At 42.2% G+C, this 15,072-nt stretch overlaps 1 protein-coding gene and 1 long non-coding RNA gene across 16 annotated transcripts in view; one reads left to right on the top strand and one right to left on the bottom strand.

Annotated features, from left to right (window-relative positions):
• MIER1 (MIER1 transcriptional regulator) overlaps positions 1–15,072 on the bottom strand; it is a 31,675-nt gene that overhangs the window by 4,685 nt on the left and 11,918 nt on the right. For 4 of the 15 annotated variants that reach the window (XM_040704696.2, XM_040704693.2, XM_040704695.2 and 1 more), the window contains 10 exons: positions 14,642–14,666; positions 13,342–13,487; positions 8,419–8,586; positions 5,821–5,953; positions 5,437–5,463; positions 4,242–4,318; positions 3,857–3,929; positions 1,666–1,817; positions 1,042–1,123; positions 9–103 (listed from right to left, as the gene is read on the bottom strand). In XM_040704696.2, coding sequence (XP_040560630.1) covers positions 9–103; positions 1,042–1,123; positions 1,666–1,817; positions 3,857–3,929; positions 4,242–4,318; positions 5,437–5,463; positions 5,821–5,953; positions 8,419–8,586; positions 13,342–13,440 — 906 coding nt within the window. In that variant the 5' untranslated portion in view covers positions 13,441–13,487; positions 14,642–14,666. Of the gene's footprint in view, positions 1–8; positions 104–1,041; positions 1,124–1,665; positions 1,818–3,856; positions 3,930–4,241; positions 4,319–5,436; positions 5,464–5,820; positions 5,954–8,418; positions 8,587–10,159; positions 13,488–14,641; positions 14,667–15,072 lie in introns of those variants that run through there. The other 11 variants (XM_046944530.1, XM_046944531.1, XM_040704699.2 and 8 more) reach the window with 5 other exon arrangements.
• Positions 103–5,911, top strand: LOC121111352. The gene is made up of 2 exons (XR_005861997.1): positions 103–987; positions 2,023–5,911. It is a non-coding gene; the product is annotated as an uncharacterized LOC121111352 (long non-coding RNA).

The raw sequence follows: 15,072 nt of genomic DNA, 5'->3' as shown, positions 1-15,072 counted from the left end.
GCACGTACCTTATTTGCCTGAATGACATGAAAATCCTTGCCATAGACTTTCAGCCCTTGTTCAAAGTTCCTACATTCTTCTTCTGTCCAAACAGATAATTCTTCTAAAGCAAGGAAATGCAATAATGAAAACACTTAACATAAAAGCATATGGTCAGTAACAGAAAACTTAAGTGACAGAAAACACATGTGCCATTCAAGTCTATTACACCATCTGCAAACTAATGAGAACCACCTCCAGAAATCTGGCTTACCACTACAAAAAGGAAGATTCTCCCTTCCAGCTGGGAGCTGGGAAATGCTGGCTGGCTGAAGTGGCATGTTGGCAGGGCCATCACCAGCCAGCTGCCCTGCCAGCTGGGGCCAGTGAGCAGGCAGGGGGAAGAAGGGCTCAGACAGCTGCTGCCAGCACAGTGCCCAGGACTGCAGGGAGCACAGCGCACAGGAGTGCATTCCTACAGAGCTGGGACAGATCCTGCTACTGGGAAGAAGCTGTTGCTGTGATGAGTACAAAGACCGATAATAAAACAGCAAAATGCTTCAGTCTCCAAAGGAAACTTCAAGACTGAGGTCTTCTTAGTGGCATGCCTTTTCAATAAAAGGTGTAGACACCTATTCTCCTTTAGCTAGAACTGTGAATTATGTGATTTTATACATGTTTGTTTCATTGACTTTACTGACTGTAGAGCTCTAAGAACAAAAATGGAATGCTAAAGAAATGCGCAGTGTAGTTGCTAAGAAGTCATTTTAAATTTTAACTTGTTATTAAGGTGACAAATACAAATATCAAGCTTAATTAACAGCTAATTTACTTGCTCTCTTTAGGGATGTACTTGCTTATTCTACAGCTGCTGATTTCATTCTCTCAGAGAACCAGAAGAGATTCAGTGAAGGCTGCACTTGAATGAACACTGATACGTCATGCTTGCATGCAGTAACACTGTGACAGAACACCTGTGTGTGCAGTACCCACGCAGCAAAAGGAGAGGTAACAACACTGTAAGAGCTCAAGCAGTGTGTGTGTGTGTGCGTGTGTGCTCACCTCTGGCTGCCTTCACATTAAACCTCAGCCTTCGTAAAGATTCCTCAGTATCAAAATTGCACTTAACCAGCTCATACAACGCCTGCAAAGACAAGAAGACATACGTTTAATACAATAAGTAACACTGATTTCATGCTGTGCCACAGAAACATCCTTCATAAATCATTACGACTTACTTCAAAAAAGGTGAAAAATAAACTTTCTGAAGGACCGCATTAGAGTTTAAGACAGCACAATGACCATTTCCTGGTTAAATTTCCACAGCTCTGAACCACACAGCCAAGCATACACTCAACTGAAGCATTTCAACATTTTCACTCATTGCATACATTTCGAAAATTGATTTTTTTAAAGAAAATTCATGAAGCTTCAAGAAAACTGTAATTGAAAGAACTGACAATGCACAATTACTTATACACAGAACTACGTGCTGATGCCTAAAGCAAGGTCGAGTCAAAGTTAATGGTTCAAAATTTGTTGAGAGGAAAAAACCATCATATTTCTATTTCCAAAAGGAATAAATAAGCTGTTTCAGGCCCAATTTTAATTGTTGGGATTGAAATAAAATACGGGGATAATTCATTCTGTAATACTAAACTACAAATGCCACCTCTCGGTTCGTACCTGCTCATTGTCCTTAATATGTGATCCCTCAGGAATGGCATCCAGCCCCTTCTCATCCCCTGTGCGCCGTGATGCCTCGTTTAGGAACTCAATCACTTTATCTTCTGGTAAGACATCAGGATTCCACAACAGCTGGTCATCGTTCTCATACACTGAAGTAAGCAGAGGAAAAAGAGAAGCAAGCTGAAACAGCGATATGGAAGCTTATTCTCTCCTGTAAAGCTAGCAATGATGGAACCTTAGAGCATCAGCATCAATCCATACCTCAGGGCAGGTGAAAGGCTAGCTCACAAACATGATTCTGTGAGTAACACACTACACCTTACACTGTCTTTCAATCTCTGCTCTGGATTCTAGGTCTCATGCACGAAACTCCACAAATTCCACCCGTGTGTCCTCCTGACAGACACTACTGAATCACAGGGCAGCAGAACCAGAGCCCAGAACTCCCCACCCTACACTTCTTCTATTTAAGCAGCACAGTTTTGCTGATGGCAGCAAGGTAAACTATTTCAGAAGAAAAACAAAGCCTTCTGAAAGCATATCTTTGAATTCTGTTGGTTGAAATTCTCTAATAGCAGCTGCTGGACCTCCAGGCACACTCCAGAGCCATTAGCTCCATGCAGCGCACTCAGCTCATCCTTCCTCACAAGAGCATGTCAGAGCAGTCAAAAAGCACGGTGGTTCATCTTAAGAGCTAGTACTTTTGTGCATTTGTTTATGGGGGGGAAGGGGGGGAATCCAAGAGGACTGGACTTCTTACATAATGAGAAAGAAAATGGGATGTGTGCATGAAATTACTCAACATACAGTCCCAGATATTTGTTTTACAACTCTTTAACTAAGTTGCATTCATATTGCAGTTGGAGTCCTGGCTAAAAGATTTAAAACACAGAAGAGGAAAAGAAGTGGCAACAGATAACAAACCCTGCTGGTACATGAAACTACAACAACAACCCCAGAACACTGGTGAAAATTTAACTTTCCTCCTCAACAGGTTTAGCCCATGACAGAGGTTCTGCATCCTGCACAGAACCGTGTGCAAGGCTATGAGAAACTGTTCTACGTAGGTTAGTGCAGTGCATAAAACAGCTCTTTTTTTTTTTATTGCTGGAGGCCAGAAGCCATTCAGAGCTGAGTAAACACGAGAGAGAGCAGGTGACCGATCCATAAAGAATAATTTGCCACATCCCAGGTAAATACGTGACTCTAACTCTATTTCCAGACAGTAGCAGGAAAGCATGCAAGGAGCAACTTCCTCACAGCTAACAAGTTGTCTTTAATGTATTTGCATTTTCTATTTTACTGTTTTCCCTTTTTCATAGCAGCTCCTGACTTCTCACTTGGTCTTAAACTGCATTCTTTTCAGTCTCTCTGGCTACCAAGCCCAGAGCTGTAGGTCAGCCCCAGCATTGGCCAGTTCTTGGCCAAGACGAGGAGTGACCACCTTTCCTTTTTCTGGCTGGACCAGGCTGCAGCACAGCTACAGCAACCTGGCACCTGGAGCAAGACAACTGACACCACTTGAGTATGTTCCCAGGTTCTGAAGGCTGCACTGAGTTTTCTGCTGGTTAGTTTAAAACTAACATACAAAAGCTGCAGCCTCAAACCAACCTGCAGTGTGAACAAATTCTTGGTAATGGGTTGAGCAAGCAGGGAAATTCCTGCTTTTAAGCTCAAGCTGGGTTTGTGTGTGTCTGCCTTCCCTTGCTTCATTGTATTGACAGCATACTGCCAAAGGCTCCGCTTGTAAGAGGAAAAGAGCTCCTGGAAAACACTCAAATAGTAGAACAAGAAGCTGTTTAATGCTGGTTGAAGAGTTGTAAGATGTGAAAACAGCTGCTGCTGCCATTTCACCTCTTTAACAGGTTAATCCAGCAGCATCATTTCTTTACTATCCACTTCACATAAGCAGAACAAACCAGGCAAAGAGGTTAGCATAACTGATATTAAAAGCTTGGCTCAACTACCAGGTTAGAATGCAAGGACTCAAGAGGACAGCAGTATCACCTTTCTTTTCCCCTTCCAAGTACACGATGAGCTACAGTTTGAGATGATGGTTCTATTCTTCATTTGAAAGAGCTGTTATATTCCACAAGACATGTGATGTGAGTCCAACCTATCTGTTATTTTTCCCCCACTAGAAAATGAACTGACACACAGTGACAGTAGCAACAGTGCTGAGTCTCACCTTTTTCATTCTCTTTGTATCTGCATATGCCAGCTGGAATTTCAGCTTGAAACATAGAGCCCACCATGATTTCCTGTTTTGAAATAACAGACAGAAAAAGTTAAGCAACCACAGCCTTGCAGTTTTTTTGTTAGCAAGTGAAAATTTGTCTGTATCATCCTTTCTCCCTTAAAGCTTTCATTGCTCAAAATCTAAAACCAATCTGTAAATAAGCATTAGAGAAAAATGCATTTTTCACTTTCTGGGGAGGTCTTTAACATTATTACCACAAAAACACTCATATTTGTTGAGAAAAAAAGGGAGAAGAGTTATGAGATCTATAGATCAAAGTTACTAGGTAGCAGCTCAGCTCATTATTCACAGAACATCGAGTTTGATAACCGACCTTAATATTTACCTTTTTCCAGTCTTCTGAGGGAATATAATCTTCATCTTCTTCAGACTCCTCTTCTATTTCGCTGTCTAGGAGAAATGAGCCAACATGTACACAGAACCATGCTGGGGCAGTGCTGGGGCTGTAGCCAGCCACCGGGAGTGCCGTGGGGTGAGGGGTGGACACAGGCAGTGCTGCAGCCCCACTCTGCCTCCCTGCCACCTTATCTCACACCGCAGAAGCACGGAAGGCAGGCCGGCTGGCACCGCTAAATGCTCCAGCAGTGACTGCCTTAAAAACGACCCACCCAATGTTTGTGTTTAGAACGGCTCGAGATACGCAGCAGGCTATGAAAAGTGAAGGCACAAATGAATACATCCATCAGTTTTAGTCCTTCCTAATAAGTCTTGTTTTCCCTCACTCACCTGTGGAGCAGTTGAGACAACCCACATTTACTACACACAGTTACATCCTGAAAGTATTCCTGCATGCACATTCAGCATCCACATGTGGATTTCAACCCCATTTTCGATGAGCTCCCTGCTTTATTGCTGCCATTCCCTCTCCCTTGCAGCAGCTGCCACTGAATTTAAGGTAAACTACAGCACAACACACAAGAAATTCACAAGCGTGCTTCTGTCAGCCCCACTGGGATTTAGTAGGCTTGGATGTACTGCTCAGAGATGTATAGCAGTGCTTCAGACAGATTACTTAGGATAAGGGCTGACATCAATTTTAGGCCCTATGACAAGGGGTAGGTGCCATTCACAATGCAACGGAAGCAACCATACCACAGGTTATTCATATATAGCGAGTAAGAGCATCAGCACTAAAATGATTTACACATTGAGTTGTATTTTATACATAGCTGAACACTGTAAAAACTCCAAAGCTAGTGCAATACATGTGTGCTATCCTAAAGTCTAAAAATAAGAGCTCATTTAAGATATTTGCAACCCTCTGCATAGCTACATGCTGAGGCTCCTTGATGGTTTTGGATTAAAATAATGCAGTCCCGAGTGAGAGCGGGCAGCCAGAGCTCCAGCATGAAGGTAATACCACACAGAACAGGCAGGTGCTGCTGATCCCCTGCTGAATGCTGCCATCACACAGCGTAGCAGCACACAGGCTACAGATTCCGTAGAGGAGTATTTGTTAGATCACATTCCTCACTGTACAAATCAGTCTCCAAAGCCATTTACTGCACCTGGACTCCGCATGCAAGGATCTCTTCCTGAAGGGCACACCTGTACAAGCCAGGATGTGGGTGTCATGGAACGAAAGGAGATACGCCGTTTGAGATGTTTTTTCAGAACATTTTTCCACAAATTAATCCTTTAAGAAGAGAGTATCTGCTCTTACAGAGAATGCCTTATCTCGGGAGAAGCTGTAGTGTTCAGCTAACAACAGGAATTTCTGGTTGCCTACTGAGTGTAATGGTAAACAAAACCAGTGCTAAGAGAACAAACACACATCCATAGATATCTGGATGTATACTTCAGAAACAGAATACCGGTAAATTAACTAAGCAGTCTGTAAGCAAAGAGCAATCCTTTTGAGGTAGCTGTGCTTAGTGCTAAGCTGTACGTACTTGTATCGAAATATTTACATCGACGAGGGCGAATCAACTCCTGTGGATCTTGAGAAGCAACTGATGGTGCCGGGTCGTCATTAGATGACTGCGTCTCATCTTCCTGACCTGACGAATCCTTTATGGTCTCCTCCTGAAATATACAGAAGCAAAGAGGAGGTCAGCTATACCTTGTGTGTGAGAAACACTATTTGGGCAATATTTTCTCCAAAATTGCCAACATATCAAACCAAATACCCGTTATCTATCTGACTGTGGCTGTTGTACTGGGTGTGGTCTGTCCACACTGAGCCATAACAAGCATGTAAGCACATTGTGTTCTTTATTGACCACAATTTTAAGCAGATCAGATTTAGCACTCGGATTCTGACACACAGATCAGAAACACAAAGCACAGCTGAATACCATGCCTAGCTTTAAAATGACTCAAGCAAATCCTTGTGGTTTTCATTTCATTTCACTTTACATTTTACTTCAGTCTTCAAAGCCCTTCCTTGTGATTTTTCAGTACAAAGAGCAGTACAAAGATACTTTTCTCAATCAAACAGAAACTGTACGTTCCACAACAATAAATGTCAACAGTGTGGTTCTACCCAACAGGAATGGGTCAGCTCGACACGCCGTGTGTTTGTACATCGAGCCACCAAAAGGTCAAAGACAAGAACCAGCTTCTTTATTAGAAAAGAAGTCACAACAACGGCAATTGTTAGAATTAGTGAAAAATAAGACAGTAATGGTTAAAAAATACATTAGCTTTCCATGGCGTGTGTTGTCCAGCTCGTGTCTGGGTTTTATGACTGTTGTAAGCACTCCTACTTGCTAGCTCTGACACGGGCATAGGGCACGACACATGTTTACGTGTACCTTTAACAGCATCACAGTGTAATCACATGTGCAGCTTAAAGCAGCTTAAAAATAGAAAACAGCTAAGTGCAGTATAGCTAAATAAGCTGTAGAAAGATGTGCACTCGCAGAGAAAGCCTGAATGATTTATAAAACGATTCCACCCCCACAGATGTATTTTACTGCCTCTCTGCTAAAAGCATGCGAGTAATTCTAGAGCACTCATTCTTGCAGCCCAAGGCACAACACCCTGACAGGCTGGCCAGTTCTCTTTGTGCCCAACCCTCCTTACCACCTTTGTTCCAACCCTACCCAACCTGGGGCAGAGCAACTCAACGCAGACTTGCCGTTCAAACGCAGGCACGGGGCTGCAATCAGGCTGAGCTGCTGGCTGGGCTCTGCTTACCCTATCAGGCCCACTGCTGCATGAACGCGTTCTCTTCTGCAGCATACTGCAAAGTGTCCCCCTGCAGGGGGACAGACATCGCTCCTCTCGCTGCTAACATCTTAGCAGTGACAGGCACAGGGAAGTCATGCATTTCAGAGAAAAGATGGGCAGTACCTTAAACCAACTAGTAACAGAACTGGAGAACTACAGAGGAGGCCGGGAGAGCAGTTTTGTCAGGAAGTAATTAAGAAGCAAAGGCATAAGAAGGAAGTGGGACTTTGGGAACACTGCTGTGCATGACAAAATCAAGTGCTTGTGTGTCTTACTTTCATTTTGCATTTTCCTGTTATGTAAGCTTCTCCCCATTTCTAGCTTCTTGAAGTCCTCCTAATGCAATACAACTATGTAATTTTCTTCTTTTTGAACTATTTCACCTATATAAACAGCAATCTTTTACAGCACTTTTGGAATCGAGCATGTTATCCCTCACCTTGTCTCATTCCAGACATTCTAAAATGGGTAAGATATCAAAGAAGAAAATGTATTCATTTTAAATCCAGATTAGGTCGTTCAACTTCCATTAATGCCTATGGGGTTTTTTTTATTACTGACAGTACAAAGGTTTCCATATTTTAATGGCATTCAGGAAGCAACTCTGAACAGCACTGGTAACGGAGAAGCTATAGCTGTGCCCGTGACAAGATGGGATTATTGAAAGTACACATGACATTCATAAGTAGCAAAGACCCTTCTATAATCAGATAATTTGTTTTGAGAGCACACAGGACAGGATTCTAAAGACTCTAAGTTCAAAACTTTACATTCTGTGAAGGTATTTGAAGCATTAGATTTAATTAACAATTTAAATGCAAGCAGGATAATTACTGCCAGGCTGAAAAAAATATAATTTAAAAAGCTGAAGTTAGAAGACTTGAATTAAAAGATGCATCTGTGAGCATTGGAGGTTACTGCAACTCCACGCTGCGCCGTTCAGTTTCAGTAGATCAGCTTTCATCTCGAAACAAGCATTCAGCCACATCTACAAAGGGACTTTCAGGCATTTAAAATTCCAGCTTTTAAACCAGACAGTATTTCTGAAGGACAGCACAATCCCTTCTGACATGATGCTGTATGTATGAACGCGCTCTAATTTGCCTCAGCAGGAGTTTGGCATGATACAGATTAAATGCAGAGCAATTACGAGAAATATAGAAGGGTAATTAAAAATAACTGTTAGACTTCAGTACACAGAGCATCTGAAATCAGCTGTATGATGATTTACTTCCGCTGTGATCCAGCACTTTGAATGCTTGTTTACTACAAATCAGCTGTATGAAAATCAGCTGTAAACTGGCGTGAACACTTACTTTGTTTTCACCACTGCAGCCACTGTTGTCATCGTTATCAACATCGTCATCATCTTCTCCCTCCTCCTCTTCCTCCTCCTCATCTTCATCATCATCATCTTCTTGGAGCGGAATGGTGCCATCATAGCCATAAAGGCTAAGCAGCTCCTGGATTGGCATATCGCTTTCCTGATAAACATCCAAACAAAGTTGGAGATTTAACCATAATACTTCACATCCCACATCTGCTCTACACCTTAAGGGTGAGCTTTTTCAACATAACAACAAAAACAGATAACTGATGACCAGGTATACTAAGAACAGCATCTCTAAAATGAATAGGCAGTCAGAAGTTTTGGCTCCTAGGAAAAATGTGTGGCCTTTTATATTTTATTTCCTAATCCTTTATAAACTTACAGCAGAACTCTTGCATCACAAACTCTCAGCGGGGCCACAGAGTCCATTAAAAAGGCACCAGGGGGCTGTATGCCCCATTGCCCTTCTTGGTGTTTGCCTACTATCTGACCACAGCACTGTCACGTGGCAGTTACATCTGGTTATATAGCTACGATCCCGGGATGAATCCATGCCTATGAAATGACAAGGCACACATTTATCATGGGACTGAAACACAGGTGTCACTCATTTCAGCATCAGATGAAGACTGCCACTGGCTCCTAGGAGGAGTCTGATACCTAACCAACCATGCAGTGGGACGCCTGCATGTGCTGTGTGCTCTGGCAAACATGCAGCCTGCAGCCTGCAGCCTGCTCCGTGCCCAGCTCTAAGATGACCTCAAGACAGAGTGTGGCAGAGATTCACAGAATCATAGAATGGCTTGGGTTGGCATGGACCCTAAGGATCATTGAGTTCCAACCCCCTGCCATAGGCAGGGCTGCCACCTCCAGATCTGCTACTAGACCAGCTTGCCCAGGGTCCCATCCAATCTGGTCTTGAACACCTCCAAGATTATCTGAATGTATTATTCTGGCAGTCAAGTACGATCCGTGGTCTACACATCACAAACTTTTCAGTACATATACAGAGCAAACTGGAGTATAAATTAATATAAATATTCAATTTGCTGCCCCAAAACTACTGAAAAACTGTGTAGTATTTTGTGCTTATTTATTAAAAACAAACAAACAAACAAAAAAAAACCAGAGAAAATGTGAGTCAGCAGAACTTGCAGTGCAGGGCTTGAACATGGAGTTAAACCTTTGTTTGGGGAATTGCACTGTAAGGACAGTGCCGCACAGTCCTACAACCTTAGCTTACACAGAATAACACAAAAAATGCACCTCACCATCTCTGTATCTCTCCCCAAAGGAGAAATACAAAATGAAATTGAGGGGGTTGGATGGGGGTAATGGATGACCTTATCTTCAGCGTCAGCTGACATCCAGGTGAAGACAGCACGGCTCACAGATACATACATATTTCCTCATTTAAAACCAAAGCTGTTTAATGTTGTTGTCTACAAACATACTTCGGAAGCAAATCTACTGAAATATGTGCTGGCTTAAAGATCTTTACATGTAGAATTCTGGCCTGTTCTGAAGAGATACTTCAGAAGATACAGACAGACCTCAAGTTTAGTGGCCCCCAAACTGTTATCGATTGCATCCATTTTATTAACACAAATTATTAATTGGCAGGTCTGCAAATGAGTTACTTCAGTACTTTCAATACCTCAGGATCCTGCCTTTAGGGACAGAATATGGCATCCCTGGAGGATTTTCTAAGAGCATTTTAAAATCACCTGTCTCACGAGATCAAATCCCTTGCTCATCATTCAGAGGTGCGTACGGCTGCTCCAAACTCCGCTTCTTGGGATGTAATACAAGCCTTGGCTGATGATCAGATTTTGAGTTGTCTGCTGGCCCCACACTTCTGCCACTGAACTCCTCTCCTAAGGGCTTAATTTATCTACACATCAATACCTTTCACAAAAGGCAAGTGTAGTTAGTTCTGCTGTGAAAAAGCAGCAGTAACACAAGGGTTACCTGCACTCCTTGTCTATGTATTTTGTGTTACTTTAAAGTACTAAGCCTTTCAGCCACTTACTGGCTGAAAGTCTTCAGTTCAGCTATATACATAGACATGGAGCATGTGGCACTTGATCTCCTCATTCTCCCTCTTAATGTCTTGTATTTTATGCAGTGAACTCTCAGAAGAGAGGAATTCCTGTTTTACACATGCGGACAACATGACAGGACTGTGACCATAATTAAAACCTTACAGTACAGCTGTCAGAGAAACCCAAATGAATGTCCTCCACTGCATTTTTTTAGAGCAAAACTTTCATGAGGTGCTCCTCATCACCCTCCTATTTGAAGGTACAGATCCAGAATTAGAAAGAACTTGTAGATAGGTGTGAATTATGCAACTGCTGGATTACTCCACGTTAGAGGAAAGTCGTGCTGTTTTTAGAACCTTTTTCCTAGGTAGAGCCTTAAAAGAGTCCTTGACAGTTCAAAAAGCTCTGAGTGCCAGCAACTCCCAAAGATGCAACACTTTTGGTACCACAGTTGTGAGTTCTGTGTTGTTTCAGGACACTGCAGAAACAGAGGTTAAAAAAAAGCAACAAGGATGACCAATAGTACAGAAATTTCTCATGTGGAAGATGTTTAGTAACAAGAAATGGGTTTTAAATCACATATCTGGAGTAGAGGTAAGTGAGGAGGAGCGGTGTAACAGAACTACATCATGAGGAGGAGCACAGAGAAGAGCAACAGAAACAACTACTCTCTTCTAAATGAAGAGCTCAGGGGCAACCACTGAAACGAACACAAAACACACCTGATAAAAACCAAACATATATCTCGCACCAAATGAACTGTGCAACACTGCCACACGCCTCATGGACGCAAAGTTTACAGAGGTTAAAAATCAAATGGACAAATCTATGGAAGGGGAAAAAAACAGAGGCATTACAGGGAGACAGCATCTGTACCCTACATGCCAGAGCTGTACCCTGACAAAGGCTGGAAGAGCATTTGGGAGAAACACTGTGTGCCTTCACCTATGGGTCTCTCATTTAAAGAGACCGGGATGCTGCTGTATAACACTAAGGAAACCCAGGAGCCCTCCTGAGAAATGGGACCCAGAGGGAGAGGAGGAAAGTGCCTCTCTGCAGCGTGCTGGGGCCTGGCCATACACTGCTGCCAGGACAGTGCATGCAGGACTCTGGTCAGATCTGCTATAGCTCTTCCTAGGGACAAAGCAGGATTACGAAGCTTCAAACAATGAGTAGAAAAGATTCTCATCCTCAGAGGAACGTGCAGTTTTTCTGGCACTCAGAAGTTAAACCAGTGAGGTGCCTCTGTACCACTGGACTGCCATCTCACCTCCAAAAAAGCTGAGCAAGGAAATCTGGCACATTCACAGCCTGGGGAAATCTGAAGTAATACATGTAAGTGTCTGGGGAAAGGAAAAGACAGGATAGCACTTGTCTTGCCAGTAGTGTTGAGATTTAGGCTGTCTATCATCTGCGTCTAAGAAAAGGCATGACCGAAGTATGAAAAGAGGACAAGAAAGGAGAGAGAAGCAAGCTTTGATGCATGGCCTGCCATCCCACAAGCAGAAACCCAGCATAATCCTGCTGGCATGAAAGTATGTGAAAGGCAGTAAGAGCTCTACCTACAGCAAAACCACAAAGGGCTGACGTTCCTGTGCCAGCTTGGGAAGGTGTCCTCCAGAGAAGAGCAGCACCGGGAGCAAAGTTAGAATGCCAGTCACTGTCCTGTCACAGACACGTGCAGAAACCAAAAGCCTGCAGCACCCACAGCCAGGACACGAGGGAATGCTCTGACTGCTGATGCACACTTACAAACAAAGCAGTGTGATGTGGTGGTAGAATTACACAGCCAGACATTGGCTCCTCACAAATTATGAGGAAAAACACACATTTTGAAGTTAAAAAGAATATGATAGTTGTGGAGCTCCATTTCTCACTTAATCTAAATATTTAACTCGCGTGCAATTTATTTATCTTTACGTTTACCATTTAACATCAAATGTGGAATCACCAGAAGGAAATCATCATTTACATCCAAAATGCAGAATAAACATGCTCTATTAATTTAATGCCAAACTGGTAGGATCACTTATGCTAAACAGGATTTGCACATCAAACAGGCATTTAAAAACCATTAATGATCTATTCTGGCAGCCTTTTCAGCCAGGGAGGTCACAGACAGTATCTACATTACTTTGCATTGATAATGAACCTGGTTTGTAGTTTAAGAACATGATTCCTGGCTGAGAAGTAATTTAAAGCAGTACGTAAGCGACAGCATAACCTCAAAATGCCAAATAAATCTCACACACAATTATTTCTTAAGACACACACTTTACAATGAGTTTATCACTACTATCAGTATGTGGGAGTTCCAAGCTGAGCTCTGCTGACAACTTTTTGCACTGAGCAAATCAGTTTATCTGCGTCTCTGTTTTCTCCACCTTAAAAAAGGAAGGTACTCCTATCTTCCCCACTGAAGGATTATAAGAATGCATGTTTGTATAGGACAGCAAAAGGAATGTAAAATTACCAGATCTTTTCAAAACAAAATCTACATGCACTAATCAAGTGCAAACGTTCTAGCAAACAGTAGGACTGGAAGACACAAGTTTGGGCGGAGCGCACTTTGCCTCCTATTAGCTCTAAAAGGCAAATCACATCCCAGCACATTGATGCAAAAAGCAACTAAACAAGCCCAGCGTTATGCATTATTGAGTATTTATGTAGCAGTTCCCTTTTCCCAACTTTGGGAACTGCGTATTTAGCTCGGCCCCTTTTCCCCATCTATGTTATTTGCCTATTAATGTTTTAGGGGTGGTTTGGTTTGTTTTAATCCCAAATATTAGGGAAAAAAACCTGCAAGTGTTTTGTTTAAGACTGTGGGCTGTGGTTATGTTTTATGACTACTTAATGCTACCTACCCTGTTAAGATCCTCTATTTCAGAATTGAAGTTTCTTTCTCCTTCCATCATTTCCTCCTCTTCTAATGTCCGTTCATCATCAAAGTCATGCACCAGCATATCAGCTGATGGATCAAATTCATGGTCATCAGATGTTGCTGAACCTCCTGATGGAAAACATTTTAAAGAATTTTTTTTAGTTAGAGTTTAGGTTTTTTTAATATATTTTTATTTTGGTGATGCTTGAATACTCAAATTAGATTGAGAAATTAAAATATCTTCGAAATCCCTCACCCATTTATCTAGGCAAAGCCAGCAGCACAGCTCAGAGGGCAGCAGAAACTGTCCTTTGGGTGCTCGTGGAAGAAGGACTGGGCAGAGCACTGAGCAGCCACCTCCTGCCCTGAGACAGCTCTGCACATCGCGTCCCTACATAAACATCTGCAAAATGTTCCGGGTTTGAAGATTTATTTCCTACATAATCATAAATCTGTTTGAACCAGGAGTTCGACTGGGAGTAGTCACACTCCAAATATAAACCTGGGACAGTTGTTTCCTTGATACCTCGCAAGCTTTCCTGTTTACAGCTACAAAGACAACCTGACGACTCTTCCAAAATGTAAACCTAAAATAAGCTTCACAATTATATGGATTCTATTTCTCATGCCAAACTCTTAGCTACTTTTCCCCATGTGTTTTTCTTTTCAGGTCTGTGCAGAACAATGTGGTTACGTTTTGTGACAATGAAAAATGAATGAATGAACGGTTTGGCAGATGCAGCGTTCGGTGTAATTCAGCAATACCTGAGTTCTCATTCTAGCCCTGCTCACGTTTTTCCATCATCTCCATGAGCTTATATTTCACTTTGCAAAGCTTGAAAACGGCACCACCACTACAGGTACACGAGGGAGGGCCAGGGCTAGCTCTGCTTTGTTCTTGGAGGCGTGCAAGTGATCGATGGTTTCTCCAAAAGAAGTAAGAGCTCCAGAGACAACAGCAGTCCAGCTAAAGTCATTACTGGAAAGCTCTTCCACCAAAAGGATGCCCAAATCCTCTGAAATAGGTATCACCAACTAGAGCAGTACCAAGCTATAAAAAAATAGTTTCCTAGTTTATGTTTCAGCTAATTACCAAATACCAGGAACTGTGGGACACCAGAATATCAGAAAATAACCAGTTTTAAAAGCAGAAGGCATGAAACTCCTCCTTTGACTCCATGCTTACTCTGAACTCACCAGACCACAGCCTTAGGTTACAAATGGAAAATTTTTGAAGTATACCCTCTTCCCCCACAAGTTTAGGAAATGTCAGAAATTCTTACCTGGACTTGAAGACTCAACAGAAGGCTAAAAAATAAAAAAAAAAGAAGAAGAAAAAAGAAAACACAGGAAATTATTTTTCTATGTTGAATACATACAAACTTAAGTTACAAGGTGAGATTTGAACAGCTCCACCCCAATCTATCCCCACGTACTAAACCCCCTTTTCCACTGCCCAGCATTATACACAACAGATTACAGTGACAGTGGAAACACAATTTAGAACAATTCATTCTTCACATTTGAAAAGGTAAGCAATAAATCGTTTTTCGTGTTTGAAACTGGATGTTATGTAACACAAGAATCTCCTTTACATTTCAATTAAATGCACACTTTGAAAAGGCAAGCACAAGCCATGCTGAGAATTCCTCATAGTACAACCAGAAAAAAGCAATTTAGTCTCTAACACAACACAACACAAGTCTGACTTTCT

Source organism: Gallus gallus, chromosome 8 (genome assembly GCF_016699485.2).
Source record: "Gallus gallus isolate bGalGal1 chromosome 8, bGalGal1.mat.broiler.GRCg7b, whole genome shotgun sequence".
NCBI classification, from domain to species: domain Eukaryota; kingdom Metazoa; phylum Chordata; class Aves; order Galliformes; family Phasianidae; genus Gallus; species Gallus gallus.
This window is presented reverse-complemented; position numbering and strand designations above follow the sequence as displayed.